Consider the following 25,416-nt stretch of genomic DNA (forward strand, 5'->3'; position numbering starts at 1 on the left):
ATATTGATATCCATTGTACTGAAAAAGAAAACCCTTTCCATTGATCTACTTTTTTCCTATCTAAAACTGACATGTCTTTCCCATGCTGCTAAAACAGTAACTTGCATTTCCTATGCAAACTAATAATTTAGAACTCATTTTGTATGTATTAATAATTATTATTTTTAAAGTCTTAACATTTCTCTTCCTTATTCTCAGCCCTCCTGTCTCCAGTCTTTGGAGATTTATATCGGGTACATCACCATATTTGCAGATCATTTCAAGGCATTACTTCCAAAAGTAAGCAGCTTTTAGAAACTTAACTTACAGGGATACTAATATGCACAAAATACTGTACCTACTAAGGATATTCACCACAGTGTACTTGCAAAAGACTGGAGACAGCCTAAATGTCCATCAAGAGGGATAGTTAAATGTATGTAAGTACAATGTAATATAATGAAACTATTATAAGGAACTAGGCATCACTGTACATAAGATATGTAATGATCTTCAAGGTTATATACAAGGTTAAAAAATATACAGCAGGAACAGTACAGCACACTACCATTTATCATTAAACACACACACCTCCGAGAAAATCTCTCTAAAAAGGAAAACCAAGAATGGTTGCCTCTAGAAAGGGAAAAGGGTGACTGGGAAAGGGAAGGCTTACAGTATGTTGTATAATCTTTTTTTGTTGTTTTTTTTTTTTTGCCATTGAAGAATTTATTGAAGCATCAGAATACTCGGAACAAACACATTGAATGTATCACAAATTACAGATTTGGCAAAACATGGAGGGTGGCAACCAGATTATATAAGCTTTTTTATGCACACACATTTACTACTTACTAAACACATATGCTCTTTTTGTAAAATGAAATACTTTTTTTTGAATAGTAATCAAATATCCTTGATAGATTCCATTCACAAATTGACAGCTTTTCAGTTCAAGTATTAGTTTGCTTTATCAAACTACTTCAGCCTCAAATTTTCTATTACTTGAAAGAAAAAATACAAACTTTCCTATTTCATTTGTCCACACCATCAGTTATACGTTTTTATTAAAAGGTCACTTCATGGATTTACGAATTGTGTTGCTAAGCCGCTTGTTCCAAAAAACTCTAAACCTGAGAAGTCCAATATCACAGCTACTAGCCAGTTTCTCGGTCACACTAACTGCATTTCTTGAGCCACACGTGGCTAGTGGCTGCCATACTGGACAGCACAGATGCATTTTCATCATTGCAGAAAGTCCTACTGGACATCACTGCACTAGACTAAGGGCTGGCAAACTAAAGCCTGTGAACCAAATACAGCCCACCACCTTTTTTTTTTTTCCTCCTGGAACACATTCTAATTTGTATTCATTTATACATTGTCTGTGGATACTTTGGCACTACTATGACAGATTCAAGTAATTGTGACATAGATGGTAGGTATGGCCCACAAAACCTGAAATATTTCGTTTCTGCCTCTTTACAGAAAAAGTTTGTCAGCCAGTGCTCTAGACAATCAGATTTCATTGAAAAGAACATTCCCCTGGGCTCCAAAAACAAAGTTCTGAAGGCTTGCAGTGCATAAAGAACCAATTAAACAAGCTGATGTCCACTTGATTTACTAAGTGATAAAAGTATTTAGGTTTTTTTAACATGAATCCATAATACCAGAAAATTTCCTAAAATATGTTTGAATGCTGACGTTTTCTAAGCATCTCTATAACATCGCTAGTAAAGCACAGAAGACAGATTACTACAGTCTAGCAATTTTAGAAGAACTGGCCTAAGAAGAAAAAAAGTGCTTAATAATTCAAAAAATTACCCATGTTACTTATCAAACTATTACAAGAAGTGTATCAACTGTCTTGAAAAGCAGCACATTATTTCTTACAGAAAAAATTACACTAGACCTAGTTAATGTTACATAAATATTTACATTGAACTGCTTATCTCATGTAGCATCCCCATATTTCAGGCTTTCAAAACAATTACTGAAAACACCAGTTAAGTATGTTTACCAGAACAAATATACATATGTTTTCCAATTTAGGGCATTTTTTTTTAATTCAATACAATTTTTGAGTGTGCTTACATACCCAACCCTGTACAAGTTGCTGGAAACAGGATGATGATGATCCATTTGTAGTTAATAGTTTATGGAGCAGACTAGTATCACAGTGATATTATACACATAAGAACAAGAGGGGCAGAAGCACAGATAATGAGTACACTGGGTAACTAAGGGAAGACTTCTAGAAGAAAAGCTATTTGAATTGGGTATTGAAGTGGGAGCAGGACTTTCCCAGGTTTGTGGGAGGGGGAAGGAAGAAAGGAATGGCAGAGCAACACCATTCTGGTTTGAGTGCAGAAAAAGAAAATGAGACATGAAAAGGACTTAGCAAATCCTAGGGAAAAAATGAGCAGTTGAATGCTACAGAAGCATATGGCTTGAACACACTGGGAAAAAAGGAGGGAGGTGGTGGCAGGCGTAAAGGCTGTAAAGACTAAAGACTTTAAGATCCAAATGCAAATGGCTTTACACGCCAAACTAGGGAATTAAGATCTGATGTAACCGTATGAGCCACAGAGAATATACAGCTTTACAAGAAGAGATATGACATGATTGATTTTATTTTGTTAACACTGGCAGCAACTTGGATCTTGGACTACAGTGAGGGAAGACTAATGGCAGAGACCAATTCGGCTATTATGCAAATCAGAGATGATGGCCAAAAGTAATGAGACTGAAGATGAAGAGAAACCAGATAAAGAGAAGCAACTGCATGTGGTAGAATCTCCAGGCCTAAACTCCTATGTTTTTAAAATGCCCCTGATATGTGATACTTTCCCTTTTCCATATTTTTCAGTACAGATATAGTACCCTTTGCATGGAAGAAGTTTATACAATAAGATTGTCAAAAGTGGAAGCAATGTGGTCTTTTTTGTTTTTTCTCCCAAGGTATTAGGAGGGAAAACACATTAGGAAATACAAGAGCTCAAGAGTCAAGAGATCTGGATTACAGGCTTGTCTTTGCCAAGACTATGGGCATGACAACCTCTAAAAGCTCTGGTTTTCTAATTTGTAAAAAGAAGAAATTAGACTAGATGATATGAAACTCTTGAAAGCTCTAAAATACTATGATCACAGTGATACATCTTTAATCTTTGGGAGGTCTCCAAAAAAATGCAAATACAATTATCTATTTTAACTACGAACAAAATGTGAAAAACCCGTTAAAAACATACTACACTTATTGTGAAGGATTCATGACAGACATTAAAACATGTAGTTACCAACTACTTCTCATCTGAAACCCTAAGGCAAAACTGAAACTCAGTAAGGTAACTCTGTCAGCCATTTCACTTTCAATTACTATATTTCAAAATAACTCCAAAAAGCAGCATTCTTTTATTGGAGTGGTTCAAAAGACTAAATGAATGTCTGCAAAGTTGAATGGTAGTATTGTTGGGTACAACAGTTTTCAGACATAACACTAGTCTATGGAATCATGTTTGCCTGAACCTCTTATTCACAAAAGAACTTTTTAACAATATTCCTTTATCAATCAAAACAAGAAGTGTTTCAAACTTGATAAATATGGTCTTGAGATTTGTAACCATACTGTTATGTGACTTTTTCCTAATGTTGAAAACTGTATTACAAATTCTTGCTCATAAAAAGTCTAGAAATATTCTAAACTGGTTTCTCTTCAAGAATAACTTCTAAGCCTGATTTTTTATTTAAAAAAAAAAGGATAGCTGGGTCAAAAGACCCCCTTCCTTCAAAACAAAAAGATGGAACAAATAACATTGCTATTAAAGGTGAAAAACCCAGATGTAAATCTTGCATTTCCAGTCCATTATAAATTTATGTAGCATAATTAATACAGCCTAAGTTAAAGTCATATTTCAAGGGAAACAATATTCTAAGGTTCTGTGAACTCTAGTATTAAACTATAAGCAGAGGCTTTTCTAATGATGTTTTATGTTACATTACTTCTTCCAGTGTTTCTTCTAGAGACCTGAACAATTTTGGGATTATATGCTACATTACATACACCAGAATAGTTCCTCTTTAAGGTACTCACGTGATTTCTCTCTTGCTCCCTAAAATAGCATTATACATCTGAGTTAACCAAAATAAATTCTGGAAAGCGCTATACTGTAATTTACTATGATCTGAGTGTAAAATCCTTTACTATGCGAATCTGTATCAGTTTAGAACCATTACTAAAAACTTTCTGTTCTTTCAAATCACCGGTATCAATGAACATAAAACTAATCCTGCTACCAACCCACAAGAGACGTGGGTGTTTACTATAAAGCCTTAAATCTCAACTAGACTCTTGGTCCAAGAAAAAAAAACTTTATACTGATTTTTCTTACATGTAATTTAGTGATTTAAAGTAATGCTTTCAGATCCTGAAAGTTTTTTTTAAAAGCATATATTTTGAAGATATACAAACTGATCTTACTCTACTAAAGAAGCTTTATTAATTCTAATTAAACAAATTTCACTCAAGAAGGAAGTGTATTCAAATCAAGAATTTTATTAGAGGGGAAAATATTCAAAGAACAAATATAAGCGGGAATTAAATTATCTGTTCTTTGTTGTAGCCCGTGCTATCCAAATACAATTCAGAAGCAGAATTTAGCTTTTCTTAAAAGCTGCTTGCTAAAAAAAAAACAAAAAAAAACTTTTTTTAGAAACAAAATTAAAATACATTTTTAAAATTCCAGTCCAAATATATTACAAAGTTAGCATGAGGAGTATGAAAAACACCGCCTCTGATTTGTTTTGTAATGCCAGTGCCGAAATAGGAAAGCTAGATGTGCTTTCTCCAAATATATCTGATAAGATTCCCACAGGAACACCAATATAACAAGTAAAGTGGATATTCCAAAGACAAAACACAAGTTAATTATAGTACTTCACATTCCAAGACACTCATCCAAGGACACCTGGCAATTAACTAAGGAATTACGAGAAAAGTTTACAAACAACTGAGTACTATGGGGTCCGTTCACTTACAACAAGAGAAAAAATTATTTGTAATAATGATAATCCTTTACACTTGTAAAGTACCTTGTAGTTTTCACCATGCGCGCGCACGCGCGCGCGCACACATACACAAACCCCCCTACCTACTTTGGTCCTAGAGTTCATCAATCAACCCAGAGAGTGTGCAGAACGATAAGCAGCACTTCAGGTCTTACTAATATCACTGTGGCTGATATTCAATTCATTCAGAAATGTTTCGCTATGATGCTAAAAACTCATCCACATAGTTTGATCGTCTTTAAAGTTTAAGCGGGATACGCAGATGTTCCCGGGCTCCCTAACGCTGGGGAAGGGGAACTCCTGCCAGGATGGGCCCTGAGGTGACGAATGGTTTTAACCCATCCTTCGCAGGCAGAGAACTGGTTCCACCTGTCCTGGAGTACGAGCCGTGTGCCCTCCAGTACGAAGGATAGGCATTCTCAATACAACGTCCAACTCTCCTTCTCCTATGAGAACAATCAGTAAGGGCTTCCTAAGGGGTTCCTACAATTCTCCCTCAACTCCCAGGAAGACAAAGGTTCAGACCCACTGTGTTACTCGAATTCCGTTCTGGATAATCTAGGTGCCCCATAAACCTCAGCACGCAGTCATTTGGCAGAGGATGGAGGGGAGGACCTAAGAATACCCAAGGTGCGGGGAAAGGAGCTACCAGAGCAAACTCTGAAGTTCTGCGAGCAAAACGCGGTTAATCTCTCAGAAGGTCCTACATTCGAGGGAAGGTGCGGAACTGAGAACGTGAGAAATCGAAATCGGAGGCAGGCGAAGCGGCGTGGAGAAGTGGCCGGGTATACGACTGGGACTGAGAGACTGCGCGGAGGGGCCATCGGGTTGGCTGGCCCCAAGGGCGAAGGTGCCCAACAGCTCAGATCCGTGAGGCTGGCGAGGACCCAGACGCACGGCCGGCCGACGGACTCCTCGGCTAGGTTTCAAACCGCCGCCCCCGGGAGGCGCTCAGCCGATTGGAAGTTCCACCACGACCGTCACCAGCCCAAGGCCGGAGCGGCAACTCCTCGGCAGAGCTCTCCCAGCCCTCCGCGTCTCCCCTGGAGACCAGACACCCACAAACTCCACCTCCCACCGAGGTCCCAACTCGAGTCCCGCCGCCAGCTCCATGCACGCAGAGGGCGCCCCGCAGGACCAGACCTACGCCCCCCGACCGGGCTGCGCCGCGGGAGTTCAAGGGGTGCGACGGGGCCGCGCGGGGGGCGAGCAGAACCCACGTCCCTCAGAGTCTGCCCCGGGACGCGGCCCCGCGACCACCTCCGCCTCGCCCCCCGGGCACGGCCCGACCCGGCTCCGACCCACCCATCCCGCGCGGTCGCGGGCAGAGCTAGGACCCGAGCAAGCCTACTCCCCCCCGCCCCTGCTCTTACCCATCTTTTCGCCTCGCCTTGTAGACGTGCCCGTAGGTGCCGCGTCCCACTTTGCACCCTTCGTACTCAAACAAATCCTCCACCCGCTCCCGCTCCGCCGCCAGCTTCGCCTTGAAATCATAATCCATTGTCTGCTTTCCCCATAGAGGCACCGGAACGCGGGGGCCGCCGCCGCTCAGTCCCTCCTCCTCCTCCCCCCGCGACCGCCGCTCCACTTCTCGGGCCACCTCTCGGGCGCGCGCGCGCGCCGCCCGCCGCCCTGCAATCCGCCTTCAGCAAGGGACTCCTCGGCGGCCGCGGCAACCACCTCCTCCACCTCCTCCTCCTCCTCCGCGGCAGCGGCGGCGGCAGCTCCCGCAGGAACCCCCAGTCCCGCCTCCCCCCTTCATTTCCTTGTTTTGGAACCTGGTGGGCCGCGCCGCGGCTTCCTCGAGCTCATTAACGAACCAGCCCGCCCGCCCCGAGATCGCGGAGACTCCTGGGAAATGTAGTTCCTCGGGCCTCAAGAATGGCTTGAGTTTTGCGGCTGAAGGAAATACAACTCCCAGGCTGCCGTGGGCCACTACAGCCCCACCTTCACAAGGCGTGCACGCCTGCGCACTGAGACCGCCCCCCCTCAGGTAGCGTTGGACTACCACCAGTTCTTGTTAAGGTAGAAAGTGCAAAGTTGTGGTGTGCTTTCTGCGAGTTTGTGGGAGCTGGTGGAAAGAAGGCGCTTGTTCTGGTGCAAGGAAGGTACTCTATTATAATTGCCCCCGTGCGAGAAGGAGAGTGGAAAGTGTTTAACAAGTGCCTTGCCCAGGAGCTTGCTCCAGTGGTTTACGAGGGAAGGACTGTGGTTAGGGCAGTTGTACTGAAGATTGTTGTTTGTTTTTTTGTAGCAATTGTCCCGCCTCTTACCCCGCCCCCATCCAGCCGCTCATTGGCGGAGAAGAGAGAATGACGTCCTCGTTGGTGCGTGGGTATCCCCAGGCTTTGGCTTCTTTCCGACTCTTGATTGGTAATTGGATGTGCTAGGTTCTTCCTGATAGGATAATCTTTTTTCTTTACGATGCAAAAACCGTATTTCAAAAGCTGAACATTCAGCGGTTTCCTACTTCTAGCATCGGCCAGAGAACATGTAACTTCTGCGCCCTAGTCAGCCAATCATCCTTTTCTTGGCGCTCTAGTGATGGTCTCCTCTTACCATATGTGATTCCCACAGCCAAGCTTTTGGCCATCTAAGGACAATTAAGGTGCCTGCGGAACGCAGCGTTTTGAAAACAATCATTTGGGTTGGATTGTAAAGGGATTTTTACGGTTTATGCATAATGGTGTCGTTGTCCTAGAATGTTTAAGAAAGTCTCCTTTATCAAGGTGAACGTTGATTCATTATTGCATGCATAAAACGTAGCAAATGTTTGGGATGCAATCTTAAACATGGTTGGTGCTAGGATGGGACTTACACACCACATTCAGTGGGAGCATAGAGCAGGAAATAGTCAATTCTACCTGAAGTGGTAAGGAAAGTTAATAGTAGTGACCCGCCTGCTAGGTTTTGGAAGAAACCTGGAAAACTAGAGAGAGGGGTGGGGGGAATTGTTTACTTACTACAACAATGTTTCCTGGGAAACTTCCTCAGATCTTGAAGTAAATCATGAAGTATCTGAGTTTCTGTTATTTCCAAGCACTATGATAAGTGCTGGAGATACCAGATGAAAATTGGTCTTTTCCATCAGGGACTAAAATGTATTGAAAAAATAAACATGCAAACAAATTAAAAACTATGTGGGTACAAAGAGCAATAGTAGAATAGGAGGACTTCCAGAAGTCAGGGTAGGCATCATTAAGGGGGTAGTTTTCAGCCAAAATTTAAATAGTCTTATTTGAAGGACAAGTGGGGAAGTAGCAAAGAATTATTTCTGGCAGAATGGCATGTGTATATATCATTGACAGAACCTGATATATTCTGACAAATGCAAATAGCTTGAACATTACAGATTAAGACAGGAAAAGATGATGGCTAAGAAGAGACTGGAGAGATAAGCAGAGGTCAGAATATGAAGACCTATATATGTCAAGCAGAAGCTTTAGATTTCCTCATTCTATAGGCAATAAAAAGCCGTTGAAGACTTTTGAGCCAAGAAGTAATCAATATTGTGTATTCAAAAAAAATACTTCTGGACTTCCCTGGTGGCACAGTGGTTAACAATCCGCCCGTCAATGCAGGGGACGCGGGTTCAATCCCTGGTCCAGGAAGATACCACATGCCGCGGAGCAACTAAGCATGTGTGCCACGACTACTGAGCATGCATGCCACAACTATGAAGCCTGCGCACCTAGAGCCCGTGCTCTGCAACAAGAGAAGCCACCGCAGTGAGAAGCCTGCGCACCACAAGGAAGAGTAGTCCCCGCTCGCCGCAACTAGAGAAAGCCCGCGCACCCCAACGAAGAGCGATGCAGCCAAAAATAAATAGAATTAAATCTTTAAAAAAAAAAAAAAAAGAGTTTGACCACACCGTTGTTACCAAGGATGGGGGAAACAGACATTCTCCTGCATTGCCAGTGGAAGTATATATTCACAAAATATGTACCAATACATACATTAGATTTTGGTTTGGCAATATCTATCAAAATTACATAACAGTATCCTACAATTATACTCCTTGTGGCAGATGCTCTGATACACACCCCTTCAGGACTAAAGGATGTACTATTCCCCCAAGCTGCTGGGAGTGCTGCCGCAGCCTTCAGCTCTCAGCCCTCTTCAGGAATTGCCTTGTCTAAAGAGCCACCTCATCTCACCTCACCTCACCATTTTCCTGGAACACCCTACATCCAATGACTGATTAATGCAGGGATATAAAGGCCCAGACCTCTCACCCCACTTCAGGACAACCCTGATCCTATCTTCAGAACTCCCTGTTGGGCTGACTCAGGCCGTCACTGAGAATGCATTGCAGACCAACTTCTCAATCTCCCCCATCCTGCTTTCTTCCTTTTCCTTCCACGAGATTGATCCCATCAACATTCTGTAATAAACTGATTACATGTTAATCTCCATATCAAGGTCTGCTTCCCCAGGAGCCCAGTTTGTGGAATTCCCCATGTGTGCAATATGATACAACTTAAGGTTATTCATTGAGCATTGTTTCTACTAGGAAAGGGCTGGGAAACAACAAAAGTGTTCATTAGAAAAGGACTGGATAAATAAATTATGGCACATGCACCAATGGATTATTATGCAGCCCTAAAAATAATTCACAAGCTATGAAATATGCCTCTCAAATCTCCTCCTTGCAAGAAAGCCCCAGTTGCTAAGCTCTGGATCTACCACTGCATTTGCAATGAGGCCACAGTCCCCAACGGTTGCTCCTAGCCTATGACTGACCGTAGCAGGATACTATGCTGGGAGTGCTGCATAGGCAGGTCCATTCCTGAAAGATGCGGAGTTCCTCTGACAGGTGAGTTGAGCTTAAGGACTCCCCAGGCATAAGCCTGTCTGACACTTCCTTTGAACTCTGTTGCAGTCTGAGTCACTGCCTACCCAACCCTCCTTCCTTCCCTCTCTCCTTCACAGGGGCAGATTAGCCTCACGATCTGACAGCTCCTTCAGCTCCCCACCCCCCCACCCCACCCCCGTTCTCTTCCTCACAGGCATTTCCTCCAATAAGTGTCTTACAGGTCTAATCCCATCTTGGCATCTACTTTTCAGAAGACCTGATCAATGAGGAAATTGTTTAGGTATTGAAATGGAAAGACCTCCAAGATATCAATATATTTTTAAGTGAAAAAAAAAGCAAGAATCAGGAGAGTGTCCATAATATGCTAACATTTTTATACAAAAGAAAAAATACATACTTTCTTGTGTATGCATGACTTATCTGTAAAAGGACCACAAGAAACTGTTTGCTCAGGGAAGGAAAACTGTGCTTGAGAATCAGAGGTAGGAGGGAGAATTTGTACTGTATACCTTTCTGAATTCTGATCCATGAAATACTGCCTTTTCAAAAGGTAAGTAAATAAAATTTAAATGAAAAAAAGTAGAAACTTGGCTAAAAAGGAAGGAGAAAGATAGATAGGATTGTAGCTACCATGGTCAAGGGAGGTTCAGAGTTTTGTTATTAGTTTGTGTTTAATAAGGGGAAGGAACTTTTCATATATATATTTTTATTGGAATATATTTGCTTTACAGTGTTGTGTTAGTTTCTGCTGTACAGCAAAGTGAATCAGCTATATGTATACATATATCCCCTCTTTTATGGATTTCCTTCCCATATAGGTCACAACAGAGCATTGAGGAGAGTTCCCTGTGCTATACAGTCAGTTCTCATTAGTTATCTATTTTATACATAGTAGTGTATATATATCAATCCCAATCTCCCAATCCATACCACCCCCCTTCCCCCCTTGGTATCCATACATTTGTTCTCTACATCTGTGTCTCTATTTCCACTTTGCAAATAAGTTCATCTATACCATTTTTCTAGATTCCACATATAAGCGTTAATATACGATATTTGTTTTTCTCTTTCTGACTTACTTCACTCTGTGTAACAGTCTCTAGGTCCATCCACATCTCTGCAAATGGCACAATTTCATTCCTTTTTATGGCTGAATAATATTCCATTGTATATATTTACCACATCTTCTTTATCCATTCCTCTGTTGATGGACATTAAGGTTGCTTCCATGTCCTGGCTATTGTAAATAGCTGCAATGAACATTGTGGTGCATGTGTCTTTTTGAATTATGGTTTTCTCCAGGTATATGCCCAGGAGTGGGATTGCTGGATCATATGGTAGTTCTCTTTTTAGTTTTTTAAGGAATCTCCATACTGTTCTCCATAGTGGCTGTATCAATTTACATTCCCACCAACAGTGCAAGAGGGTTCCCTTTTCTCCACACCCTCTCCAGCATTTATTGTTTGTAGATTTTTTGATGATGGCCATTCTGACCAGTGTGAGGTGATACTCATTATAGGAACTTTTCATATATTGAAGGAAAAGAGCTGGTGGAAAAAGAAAAGGTGAAACCAATACTCTTCAGTACGGGGTTCAATAAATTACATGAGATATTGAACACTTTGTTAAAATAGGCTTTGCGTTAGATGATTTTGCCCAACTCTAGGCAAATGTAAGTGTTCTCAGCATATTTAAGGTAGGCCAGGCTAAGCTATGATGTTCAGTAGGATAGGGGTATTAAACACATTTTCAACTTAACAATATTTTCCATTTAACGATGGGCTTAATGGGACATAACCCCATCGTAAATCAAGGAAGATCCGTAATAACTTTTCATTTCTATATGACATGGGAAGCATGATCAAATGCAGAGAAAAAAAGCGGTGGCAGTAAGGGCAGGGGGCTTGAAGAAGGAATGATGATTTTGGCAAGTAAGTGGAGTGAGAATGAGAGTTAACATTTACTGAATCCTAGGCATTTTGTATAAGCTAGCTAAATATATAATCCTTACAACCACCATGGGAGGAAGGTATGCATTATCTCCATTTTACAGATAAAAATACTGAGGCTCCAGGAGGATAGTTTGTGTAGTCAGTCAATGATAGGATTTAATCCCCAGTCTCTAAGACAATAGAGAACAAAGACTGCACTGCCAAATATCAGTGTCATTTATCAAGATCAAAGTATCCCAATGAGACATTTATCCTTTTGTCGCACTCTATTTTATATGTTAAAATTACTGCCTCTGCTTTTTTTTCTTCATATTTGGTTGATATCAGTCACTAGTTCCCCTTTCTCAGTGCATGGAAGAGTCATAGAGCTTATGAAATACAGAAAATTTATAGTTGCCACTGCCACTGAGATGTTCATTGTCTCAGTATGTATAAGAGGCCTTCCTTGCCTTTGCTCTTTCCACTCAACCAGCAACAGTTCTCTGGCCAATCAGATTTTACATGTAAATACCTGTTATGCTTCTGGGAGGCATATTCATTTTACTTAAACATTGGTTTAAAGTCTGAGAACAAAGCTCCTTTTAATAAGGATGGTCTAAGCTTAAAGGCTGTTGGAGAAACAGATTCTGGTCTCTTCAGTACAGAGTCAATGTCAGGGAAGCTGAAGAAGAGGAATGGGAGGCAATGGAATTAAGAATCAGACCTCTCTCCCTACTGGATGAGGATGCAGGCCAGACTAAGGGAGGGATACCCACCTGCTGCTGATAGGGTGTAGGAAGAGGTTGATGCCTGTGTCAGTTTCCTAGCGCTGTTGTAACAAATTACCATAAACTGAGTGTCTTAAAACAAAAGAAATTTATTCTCTCACAGTTCTGGAGGCCAGAAGTCTGAAATCAAGATGTACAGAGGGTTGGTTCCTTCTACGGGCCCAAAGGGAAAATGTGTTCCATGCCTCTCCATTAGATTCTGGTGGTTGCTGGTAAGCCTCGACATTCCTTGGCTTGTGGCAGCATAACTCCAACATCTGGCTCTATCTTCACATGGCCTTCTTTCATCTGTGTCTGTGTCCAAATCCCCCTCTTCCTAAAAGGACATCAGTCATATTGGATTTAGGCCCCAACCTAATCCAGTATGTCCTTGTTGTAACTTGTATGCATCTACAAAGACCTTATTTCCAAATAAGATCACACTCAGATTCCAGGTGGACATGAATTTGGGGGGGACGCTATTCAACCCAGGATAGTGCCTGAGCTTTGACTCTGTCTCTGAATGAGGGGCCATCCTGAAAAAGGGAAGAAAATGGTCCTTGACTTAACTCACACCACATTCAGTGGGAGTGAGAGGGGATCTTTGGGATCCGCAGACTGGGCTTTATTTTGTGGTTTTTTTGGTTTTATAAATTTTATGCTACATGTATTTTCTTTTAATGAATTTGATTTTTAAAATTTATTTATTTATTTATTTTGGCTGCGTTGGGTCTTCATTGCTGCACGTGGGCTACTCTTCGTTGCGGTGCGCGGACTTCTCACTGCGGTGGCTTCTCTTGTTGCAGAGCACGGGCTCTAGGTGCGCGGGCTTCAGTAGCTGTGGCTCGTGGGCTCTAGAGCTCAGGCTCAGTACTTGTGGCACACGGGCTTAGTTGCTCTGCAACATGTGGGATCTTCACGGACCAGGGCTCGAACCCGTGTCCCCTGCACTAGCAGGCGGATTCTTAACCACTGTGCCACCAGGGAAGTCCCTATCCTTTCATTCTTTAAATTTCTTAGCCCCACTATAGCATGAATTGTTCCCAGACACCAGAATGCAGCCTGCCCTAGGTGTTAAACAAAAAAACAAATAAATGATAACCACCCAGAAATTAATAGGGCCTAATCACATGCCAGTAAGGAATTTGAAAAGTTTGATCTAAACATTTAAAAAATGAGTTTATTTGACATAGGTAGAGAATGAAAGAATAAAGTGATGGTTTCAACAGTTTGTTCAAGTCAAAAGGAAAGGTTGGATTTCCCTGTTGGTGCAGTGGTTAAGAATCTGCCTGCCAATGCAGGGGACGTGGGTTCAAGCTCTGGTCCGGGAAGATCCCACGTGCTGCGGAACAACTAAACCCGTGCACCACAACGACTGAGCCTGTGTTCTAGAGACCACAAGCCACAACTACAGAGCCCACGTGCTGCAACTACTGAAGCCCTCGCACCTAGAGCCTGTGCTCCGCAACAAGAGAAGCCACTGCAATGAGAAGCCCCCGCACCACAACATAGAGTAGCCCCCACTCGACGCAACCAGAGAAAACCCGCGCGCAACAACGAAGACCCAATGCAGCCAAAAATAAATAAATAAATAAATTTAATTTTTAAAAAAAGGAAAGATCGGTGTGCCCAGCTTCCAATGGGTTAGTCGTGAGGAGAACTGAGCTGCAAATCTTGCATATCAGGTTCACTGCATATGTGATGGAATTAGTAAGCAAAGTCATGAATTTTTTAATGCTTATGCCCTTAGTCATGACCAGTTTATAAGCTATGTGGAAGTCAAATTTGAATATGGATAAAATTTCTCTTAACAGTCGTATCTAAGTCAAGGAAATTTATTGAAGTGATTTACTAAGTTGTTTCCTCATGGTTTAAGGCTCAACTCGGGATCATCTCTTTCAGGAAGTCTTCTCTTCCCTCCCCCAGTCTAGGTTGGGTGCCCCTCATCCGTACTGGTAACAGCCTGTGAGACCTCTCTGCACTTTGCTTATCTTATGCATACCATGTTTATCTGTCTTTCTTCCCAGATAGTCTATGACCTCCTCAATGAGCAAGGATTAGATTGGTTGCTTTCCACATTCTTATATTTGATTATTTTTTTTGTCTGGGTATACAATTCCAAGTTAAAAATGAATTTTTCTCAGAACCATGAAGGCATTACCCCCACTACTTTCTAACATTCAGTGGTTCAGATGTGTTATAAGACTGTTTTACCCCTTTTTAAGTGTCCTATTTTTTCCATAGAAATGTTTAGCATCTGTTCTGTAATCTTGAAGATATAATCTTTCACAGGGATGTGTCTGGTTGTGGGTATTTTTCATTCATTTTGCTCTGTCATTTCCTCTGGTATTTTCCTTCCTCTTCTCCAATGCTGTCACGTCACTACCCCTTTTTGCACCCTTTTCCTGTAAACTGAATCACTGTGCTGTACACCTGAAACTAAGACAATATTTAAATCAACTATACTTCAATTTAAAAAAAATCAGGCGAGCTAGTGTCTTTGGCAGGTGATTAATATATGTTAGCAATGATACTAATCAGTCTTAACACTTCTGAAATGTTAATTCTTTATTAGCTGAACCTAAAATAAATCAATAAGAGTATTGAAACATAATAAGGATGAAATCCAAAATTTGTTGAACAGGAACAATATCAATGGTATGTCATATATGAAGATTATTGTGTGTGATCATTTGGTTTTATGATTATGATATGTTTTAGTAAATGCACTAGTTATATCCTTGCTGATATTTTTGCTAATCTTTCATAAAGTGAAAGTTTTGTTTTGATGATACATATCAGACGGTATTCAGTGTTACAGAATCAGTATTCTACAGAGAATGAAGAAATAAAGCACTAACCTAACTGGAAAAAAAAGAAAAGAATCAGGCAAGTGTGCAGTTATATGTACAAAGATGAACGTGACTATGGTTTTTATGATAACAGTTAGAAACAGTTTAAATAATGGTTAAATAAATAATAGCATATCCCTTCAGTGGATTACACTGCAGCCATTTAAAAGAATGGTATAGGGCTTCCCTGGTGGTGCAGTGGTTGAGAATCTGCCTGCTAATGCAGGGGACACGGGTTCGAGCCCTGGTCTGGGAAGTATACCACATGCCACAGAGCAACTGGGCCCGTGAGCCACAACTACTGAGCCTGCGTGTCTGGAGCCTGTGCTCCGCAACGAGAGGCCGCGACAGTGAGAGGCCTGCTCACCGCGATGAAGAGTGGCCCCCGCTCACCGCAACTAGAGAAAGCCCTCGCACAGAAACGAAGACCCAACGCAGCCAAAAATAAATAAATTAATCAAATTAAAAAACAAAAGAATGGTATAGATCTAATTTGTATTAATAAAAAGGAATATCCATTTATAGTGTGGAGTAAACAACAAACAAACAAAAAACCTCACAATAGTTTATAAACTATGGATAATTTGCCATAATATTTTTCATATAGGGTATCTCCCAAACATTTCTGATCATGCATTTTTGTTTTAAACTGTTAGGAAATTCATAGGAATTCTATGCTAATATTTTCATATTTAAATCATAATAAAACATAAGATATCAAATGGCTTAAGTTGGGAGGTTTTAAATATCTATATACACCTTCATTTATTTTACTGAGAGTGAACCTCATGGGAAGAGCAAGTTAATAATATTTATAAGCTGATGAAGGGTTGGTCCCTATTGGTAGGTACAAAAGAATATTTTCTTCCAGTTGTCTACATGCCTTCTATAGAGATTAGAAGAATTCTGCCTGAAGTTTTAGCATCCCCGTCTGTACCTGATACATAAAATATTCCTCTGATTGTGTAAATTAAGTCTTCCAAGAATTAGAGATAATCCATTTCTAAAAAGCTTATTAAGAATTTTTTTCAGCCTCTGCTGGGTTTTAGTAATTAAGGAAGAAGAAAAAATTCAGTCTATATTCCATCTGTATTTAGTCTGCAAGTATAAAGAACCATAGACCCCTTAAAAGTCACATTTTCATTTTCTTAACAACTACTTTCTAATTGCACCCTTGAAATATATCCCATTAAATTGTTTGATGCTCCTTGGAAAAGGACCTATGTTATGTGATACATTCCTTTTGGACCTTAATACCAAGGAAATTGTCTCTGGAATAATTTCCTTATGTAATTTACTGAGTTTTCCTTTTTGATTTGGTGATTAGGAAGCTCAGTGTTAATATTTCAAACTCGCCTATAGTAACTGTGTTAGGCTATGTGGTAGGTGTTTTCCTATTCTACTTTCACTGATTCTAATTTGTTTTAATTTAAACTTTTCTGTATGTGTCTCATAAACTATTTCATTCTTTATGGAAACTTTTATAATTTATATCTTACCTATTCATGAACAACTGGTCATTATTTTAATACCTATCATTTCTTATGGATTTATAAAAATGGTGTCTCCTACACACTTGAGTGATACAGGGAAAAGTTACTTTATTCTCTCCAGGCAAGACATGAAAAAGGAAAGTAAATAAACTAGCATTACTGCATACCTACCATGTGATAGGCACTGTCATAGGCAGTTTTTAGCATACATTATCTTTTTATCCCTTTAACAATCTTGTGAAATAAGATCCTACATTTAGATATGTTAAGTGATTTGCTGTCACACTGTTATTTAGGAGTGGACCTCAAATTCTGATTCTTTAAATCATGCTTTCTCCATTGTATTATAACCACCTCCAAATTTTATTACTGCTAGAGTCATCAGCAACTGCACCTTTAAAGCATTTTTCTAGGGCAGTACCTCTCAAACATTAATGTACAGATGAACCACCTGAAGATCTGTTTAAAATGCAGATTCTGATTCAGTAGGGCTGGGGAAGGGCCTGAGCGTCTGCACTTCTAACTGCACGCAGTTGGTGCTGATGCTGATTCTTTTGATCCTGGGCCACACTGAGTAGCAAATTTTCAGAGCGTGTTAACACCACGGTTATCTAAGTAGTTACTATGTCAAAGGTATGAAATTGAACAGATGCAGCATTTCTAAAATTGCCAACAGGGCTCCCCTGGTGGCGCAGTGGTTGAGAGTCCGCCTGCCGATTCAGGGGACACGGATTCGTGCCCCGGTCTGGGAAGATCCCACATGCCGCGGAGCGGCTGGGCCCGTGAGCCATGGCCGCTGAGCCTGCACGTCCGGAGCCTGTGCTCTGCAAAAGAAGAGGCCACAACAGTGAGAGGCCCGCATACTGCAAAATAAATAAATAAATAAAATAAAATAAAATTGCCAACAAAATAATCAACGAATGCAGCTGAAACCTCACACCTAGTCTCACAATGGGACTCAAACCCAATCACACCTCACATGGGATTCGAATGTAGCCGAAAGTCAGATTGGGACTTGAGCCCACGGGCCGGGACTGAAACCCACGTCTTTTAATTAAAATCACTCACGTGGTGTCCGGACCTACTGAAGCTCAGATTCTTTTATATATATATAGGCTGCGTTGGGTCTTCGTTGCTGTCTGCAGGCTTTCTCTAGTTGTGGCGAGCAGGGGCTACTCTTTTTTGGGGTGCACGTGGTTCTCTTTGCGGTGGCTTCTCTTGTTGCGGAGCATGGGCTGTAGGCACACGGGCTTCAGTAGTTGTGGCACATGGGCTCAGTAGTTGTGGCTCACGGGCTCTAGAGCGCAGGCTCAGTAGTTGGGGCGCACGGGCTTAGTTGCTCCGCAGCACATGGGATCTTCCCAGACCAGGGATCGAACCCATGTCCCCTGCACTGGCAGGCGAATTCTTAACCACTGCACCACCAGGGAAGTCCTGAAGCTCAGGTTCCTTATGTCTTGGCACAGAAGGAATTCAGTGAGAGGCAAAGTGACAGGCAAGTAGATTTATTAATATAGGACTCTCGTGAGGGATACAAGCAGGCAGCCAAGGGGACTCTGCCCTGAGGACTAAGTGGGAAAGCAGGTTTATTCAGGGAGATACACACTCCATAGACAGAGTGTGGGCCATTTTTATGGCCTGGGTAATTTCATAGGCTAATAAGTGGGAGGATTATTCCAACTATTTTGGAGAAGGCACAGAGATTTCCAGGTATTGGGCCACCGCCCACTTTTTGGTCTTTTATGGTCGGCCTTGTAACTGTCATGGCACCTGTAGCATGCTAATGTATTACAATGAGCATATAATGAGGCTCAAGGTCTACTGAAAGTCGAATCTTCTGCCATCTTGGGCCGAATCAGTTCTAACCAGTTTATGTCTTATCCTCAATGGCTGTGTCATTCTTTTAAAGGTAGTGCCCTGCCCCCTTCCTTCCTGTTTCACAACTGTGTGCAGTGACTATATACAACTTAGAGAATCCTGAGGCTTTGCTTCCTGTGTAAAACAGCCTTATGTGGGGTGGTATTACTCCCAAAGCAGACAATTCTTCAGATAACTAGAGGAAAAATCTAGTCAACTGAAAAAACCTCATTTCCTAATCATGTTGGTTAAGTATATTCTTTTCCAAGCTTGCCAGATTTCTGGATGAATCCAGCATTCATACAGATGACTCATGATACCCTAAGCTCCAATCTTTATTATCTTCCCTCCATTTCAGCCACCCTAGCAGTATGGGAGATTAGAGACACAGAATAACCCTCTCTCTCTCTCTCTCACACACACACACACACACACACACAAACACACACACACACAAACCTTCATAGAACATGAGAAACATCTGTTCAAATACATTATTGAGCTAGCAAAAAGTTAAGGAACACTCAGAGGCCAAAGCCAAGTGAAAGCAGGAATTTGGAGAGGAAAAGAAGCACAAAAGGAAGATTTTATAGGGGGTGGAGGGTATCTTCTAAATTCTGGTGACCTTGAACTAGAGTTCTAATGGTCATGAAGCATATGGGAACAGGAAACAAGGCCAAGACCCCAGCCAAGGTAGCGAGTCTAATAGGAGATCCTCACAAACAAACTAGGACACCTTACCTGTCTTGACCTTGGCTTTAGATAGAAGGGAAGGAAAAGCTACCCAAATAATTTGCAAATACAAGCAAAGATTCGTGGCCCAATTCAAACTACCTTTTTTTTTTTTTTGCGGTACGTTGGCCTCTCGCTGTTGTGGCCTCTCCCGTTGCGGAGCACAAGCTCCGGATGCGCAGGCTCAGCGGCCATGGCTCACGGGCCCAGCCGCTCCGCGGCATGTGGGATCTTCCCGGACTGGGGCACGAACCCACGTTATAGCCATAACGTCTACCTCTGGGAAAAAAGGCAGTCATGCTTACTGCCCATTATAAAATATGCATGTTCTATAAGTTCTGTGTTCCTTTCCGGTAGTGAGACCTACTGCATGTATAGATGTCACCTAGCCCACTTTGTGTGCCCTGTGGGAATTGGGACTTGGGGAGCCAACACAAATGCTGACACTCTGTTATTGGTTTGAGTAATAACCTGCCCTTAGTCTCTGTCACAAGAGTAGCATGTCTTCTGCTAAAATCCATGCAACTATGGCAGGCTAACTGTGGCAGGTAAAATCTCAGACCTTTCACAGTTCTTAATGTCTAGGTGGCCCCAAACACTTTATGCTGAAATTTTATTTTAAATTGGTCCTAGATTGGTAGTACCCATAGACAGCTAGTATAAGCAAAAGAAAATCCTCTCTAGAGAACACCCTTCAACTCAGGCCTCAAACATTTCCCACAGATAATGTAAAGGAGCCATGAGCTTTTAGTCAATTTATAAAACACACAAGAAAAAAAGGCATGATGAGTTAGAAGCAATTTCAGAAAAGCTTCAGATATTAGAATTGCTACAGAATATAAAATAAGTGTGTTTAACATCTTTAAAGAAATAAGAGATAAGGTTGAAAATTTGAGTAAGAAACAAGAGGTTGTTAAAAAATGACTAGTCAATTTGCAAAGGAACCAAATAAGACCTCTAGAAATGAAATATATAATTGTTGAAGTGAAAATTTTAATGAACAGGTTAAACATCATTAGAAATGTAGCTGAAAAGAGAATTAGTACACTGGAAAATAGATCTAAAGAAATTACCCAGAATGTAATAGAGAGCAAATATGAAAGCAAGATTACAAGCCATGAAAGATAGAGTAAAAAGGTTGATATATGTTGAATCAGAGTCCAGAAGAAAAGAATGAAGAGGCAATATTAAAGTGATAATGGCTGAAATTTTTCCAGAATTGGTGAAAGAAACTGTTAGTTTCCTACCACAATGTAACAAATTACCATAATTTAATGGCTTAAGACAACACAAATTTATTATCTTACAATTCTGTAGGTGAAAAGTCCAATTCAAGTCTCACTGGGCTAAAATCAAGATGTTGGCAGGTCTGTGTTCCTTTTTGGAGTCTCTAGTAGAACATCTATTTGCTTGACCTTTGCAGTTTCTAGAAGCTGCCTATATTCCTTTGTTCCTGGCCCTCTTCCTCCATCTTCAAAACCAGCAACAGCAGGTCAAGTTTTTCTCATATCACATCATTTCTGACCCTTCCTTTTCTGCCTCCCTTTTCCATAATGAAGGACCTTTGTGATTATATTAGGCTCACCTGGATAATCCAAGATCATCTCTCTATTTTAAAGTCATCTAATTAGCAATCTTATTTTCATCTGCAACCTTAATCCATCTTTGTCAGGTAACCTAACATATTCATAGGTTCTGAAGATTAGGACATGGACATCTTTGAGGGTTTATTAATCTGCCTACCATAGACATTAATCTACATGTCCAAGAATCCCAATAAATTTTAAGTAGAATAAAAAGAACCTATGCCTAGTCAAAATCCATAGTCATGTCATAAGGAAACTTCAGAATGCCAAAGACAAAGAGAATATATGAAAACAGCCAGGGAGAAGAGAGATTTCCTACAAGTGGACAATAATTATACTAATAGTTGACCTAATGCAACAACTCAAGTCAAAGGCAAAAGAATATCTTTATTCTTTTAAGAACAAATAATAGTCAACTTACACTTATTTACCCAAAAATTATATTTTAAGAACAAGTGATGGGGAGGGGATAAACTGGGAGATTGGGATTGACATATATACACTAATATGTATAAAATAGAAAAGTAATAAGAACCTGCTGTATAAAAAATAAATAAAATTCAAAAAACAACGCTTTGGGTGACTTTGATTGTTTGCTGATTTTCAGAAGTGTTTTGTGTGTGTTTTATGGGGGAAAGAGAAGGAACTCTTAAATAAATCTAAAAAAAAAAACCACGTGATTAACAATTTTCTAACCAAGTGTAAACTCAGAGAATTTTCCACTCAAAGACACTCAAGATCTTCTAAAGGGCACACTAGGCTGAAATTAAGCACACATGGATCTGAGATGCAAAAAAGAATGATGAAAAAAGAAACTGCAGAATATGCATTAGCCAGACTTTTACTACAATGTGCTGCATAATAAACCACACCATAAATTTACCAACAATAAGCATTTATTCTCATGCTTACTGGTCTGCAGGGCCACTATGGTTTAGCTGATCTAGGTTGCCTCAGCTCTGCATCAAGCTTCAGGCTGCAGGTTGGGCTCAGGCTTGCTCTTCTTGTCTCACTCTGGGTGCAAGGGCTGAAGGGGAAGTAACTATTGTTGACCAGTGTGTGCATCTCCCACTAGATTGCAAGTACTTTGGGGAATGGCGAGGAGCATACTTTATTCACTATGGAATTCCTGGTAGCTTGTACTTTGCCTAATACCAAGTGGGAATTCAAGAAGTTTTTGCTAAAGAGATGCATAAATCAACCATAATTGCCATTATGAATTGTAAGTATGTTACAGTTATGGATTGCATTCATAATTGCCAAAGAGCCCAGCAAGTGTTAGTACTTAGTACATGTCCAATAATATATTTCAGCACTTTAAAGGAAAGAGAGAGGCACTTCCCTGGTGTTCAGTGGCTAAGACTCTGCGCTCCCAATGCAGGGGGCCTGGGTTCGATCCCTAGTCAGGGAACTAGATCCCAAGCACTGCAGCAAAAAAGATCCCGTGTGCCGCAACTGAGACCCAGCGCAGCCATATAAGTAAGTATTTAAAAAAAAAAAAAAAAAGGAAGGAGAGAGGGAGAGAAGAAAGGAGGAAAAAAGAAAGGAGAGAATTTGATAGATTTTTAAAGTAAATGTATCTAAAATGACCTGTGCTTACCTACTAAACCTTTCAATCACTTGGCCTGTTGATAACAAAATAATTTTCTATTGTTAACATGGCCTTTTGAAGATAGGTCTCCAAAATACAGAGACAATTTTTATGTTGAAGTATAGTTGATTTACAATGTTGTGTTAATTTCTGCATTACAGCAAAGTAATTCAGTTATACATAGATATACATATTCTTTTCCATTATGGCTTATTACATGATATTGAATATAGTTCCCTGTGCTATACAGTAGGTCTGTATCTGCTTTATATATAGCAGTTTGTGTCTATTAATTCCAAACTCCTAATTTATCCCTCTTCCATTCCCTTTCCCCTTTGGTAACCGTAAGTTTATTTTCTATATCTTTGAGTCTGTTTCTGTTTTGTAAATAAGTTGATTTGTGTAATATTTTAGATCCCACATGTAAGTGATATCATATGGCATTTGTCTTTATCTTTCTGATTTACTTCACTTAGTATGACAATCTCTAGGTCCATTCATGTTGCTGCAAGTGGCATTATTTCATACTTTTATATGGCTGAGTAGTATTCCATTGTGTATATATATATATATATATATATATATATATATATCTATCTCACATCTTATTTATTTTTTAAACCAGCTTCATTCACTTTATTTTTCTCATATAAAACTATGTGGTGGCTACAGCTGGAGCCTGGGTCCTCTGCAGGGAAGCTCTGGTGTGGGTCTCTACAAGGTGGTCAGTGAATTGCTGATATGGAGACTTGGTAAACACCGTCTCTTTCCAGAGATCAGGAGTAAGATAACTGTAGGTCTTGGAATGGCATCAAAAGTGGTCTTGGGGGCTTCCCTGGTGGTGCAGCAGTTGGGAATCCGCCTGCCAATGCAGGGGACACGGGTTTGAGCCCTGGTCTGGGAAGATCCCACATGCCGTGGAGCAACTAGGCCCATGCGCCACAACTACTGAGCCTGCACTCTAGAGCCCGTGAGGCACAACTACTGAGCCCACATGCTACAACTGCTGGAGCCCTCGCACCTGGGGCCTGTGCTCCGCAGCAGGAGAAGCCACCACAATGAGAGGCCCGTGCACCACAATGAAGGGTGGCCCCCACTCGCCGCAACTAGAGAAGGCCCGCACGCAGCAGCAAAGACCCAATGCAGCCAAAAATATATAAATTAAATAAATAAATTTTTTAAAAATTAAAAAAAAGAAGTGGCCTTAGTGAAGTTACCTAGTGTGGTGGTGCATCTCCTGGGAGAGGTGTAGCAGTCATTAATTCTGGCCATCTTCAGTAGCTCCTTGGGCACAGGGGCTGAGATGATGCCAGTGCCCCTGGGAGCAGGGATGAGGCACACCAGCACAGAGCCACAGTGGCCAGTCATCCTGCAAGGGACGGTATGGGGCTTGGCTGATCTTGTTCCCTCAGTAGCATCACCACACATGGACGATGGAGAGCTTGACCAGAATGATGGCCTCATGGGTGGCAGTGGCTACCTCCTTACAGCGCTCGACACCCAAACCAGCATGTCCATTGTAATTCCCAATGGCGACAAATGCCTTGAACCTGGTCCACTAGCCAGCACGGGTGTGATTTTACACAGGCATAATTTTCAAAACCTAGTCCTTGAGGGATGCCCCCAAGAAAAAATCAATGATCTCAGATTCCTTGATGGACAGAGAGAAGAGATAGATCTTCAGGGACTTGATCTTCATGTCCTTGACCAGGCAGCCCAGCTTGGTGTTGGGGAGCCACTCCTTGTGGCTCCTTGTCCTCAGCCTTGCCTCTGTGAGCTCTGCCGTCTCTGCCCCCACCGAGACCCGGGCCAAAACCCCGGACCCAGACGCTGCTACCAAAGCCTCTGCAGAAGACACTGGGGCCTCCCATTCCAGGGCCCCGGGGCCTCTGGGTCCTCCCGCAGCACTGCCGTCATCCACCATTTGGCGTTTTTACAGCGAAGAAGCTATACCACATCTTCTTTATCCATTCATCTGAATATGGACATTTAGATTGCTTCCATGTCTTGGCTATTGCAAATAGTGCTACTATGAACATTGGGGTGCATGTGTCTTTTCGAGTTAGAGTTTTCTCCAGATACATGCCCAGGGGTAGGATTGAACGATCACATGGCAACTCTGTTTTCAGATTTTTAAGGAACTTCCATAATATTTTCCATAGTGGCTGCACCAGTTTACATCCCCACCAACAGTGTAGGAGGGTTCCCTTTTCTCCACACCCTGTCCAGCATATTCTACTTGTAGACTTTTCTTTTTTTTTTTTTTTTTTTTTTTGGCGGTACGCGGACCTTTCACTGTTGTGGCCTCTCGCGTTGCGGAGCAACAGGCTCCGGACGCGCAGGCTCAGCGGCCATGGCTCACGGGCCCAGCCGCTCCGCGGCATGTGGGATCTTCCCAGACCGGGGCACGAACCCGTGTCCCCTGCATCGGCAGGCAGACTCTCAACCACTGTGCCACCAGGTAAGCCCTATTTGTAGACTTTTTAATGATGGCCATTCTGACCAGTGTGAGGTGGTACCTCATTGTAGTTCTGATTTGCATTTCTCTGTTAGTGATATTGAGCATCTTTTCATGTGCCTTGTGGCCAGCTGTATGTCTTCTTTGGACAAATGTGTTTTTAGTTCTTCTGCCCATTTTTTGATTGGGTTGGTTTTTTTTGTTGTTGTTATTGAGTTGTATGATCTGTTTGTATACTTTGGAAATTAAACCCTTGTCAGCTGCATCATTTGCAAATATTTTCTCCCAGT

The 25,416-nt window shown here is 41.4% G+C and overlaps 1 protein-coding gene and 1 pseudogene across 2 annotated transcripts in view; both read right to left on the bottom strand.

Moving 5' to 3' along the window:
- Positions 1–6,768, bottom strand: part of CDK19 (cyclin dependent kinase 19) — a 179,609-nt gene extending 172,841 nt beyond the window's left edge. Inside the window, exon 1 of the mRNA XM_079939305.1 lies at positions 6,417–6,768. Coding sequence (XP_079795431.1) covers positions 6,417–6,544 — 128 coding nt within the window. The 5' untranslated portion in view covers positions 6,545–6,768. The remainder of the gene's footprint in view (positions 1–6,416) is intronic.
- Positions 6,769–23,323: 16,555 nt separating this feature from the next.
- LOC307195450 (small ribosomal subunit protein uS5-like) lies at positions 23,324–24,592 on the bottom strand (annotated as a pseudogene). The gene is made up of 2 exons: positions 23,872–24,592; positions 23,324–23,490 (listed from the first exon to the last, which is right to left on the bottom strand). The product of its transcript is annotated as a small ribosomal subunit protein uS5-like (transcript).
- Positions 24,593–25,416: the final 824 nt, after the last annotated feature.

The sequence above is a fragment of the Stenella coeruleoalba genome (genome assembly GCF_951394435.1).
Source record: "Stenella coeruleoalba genome assembly, chromosome: 12".
NCBI classification, from domain to species: domain Eukaryota; kingdom Metazoa; phylum Chordata; class Mammalia; order Artiodactyla; family Delphinidae; genus Stenella; species Stenella coeruleoalba.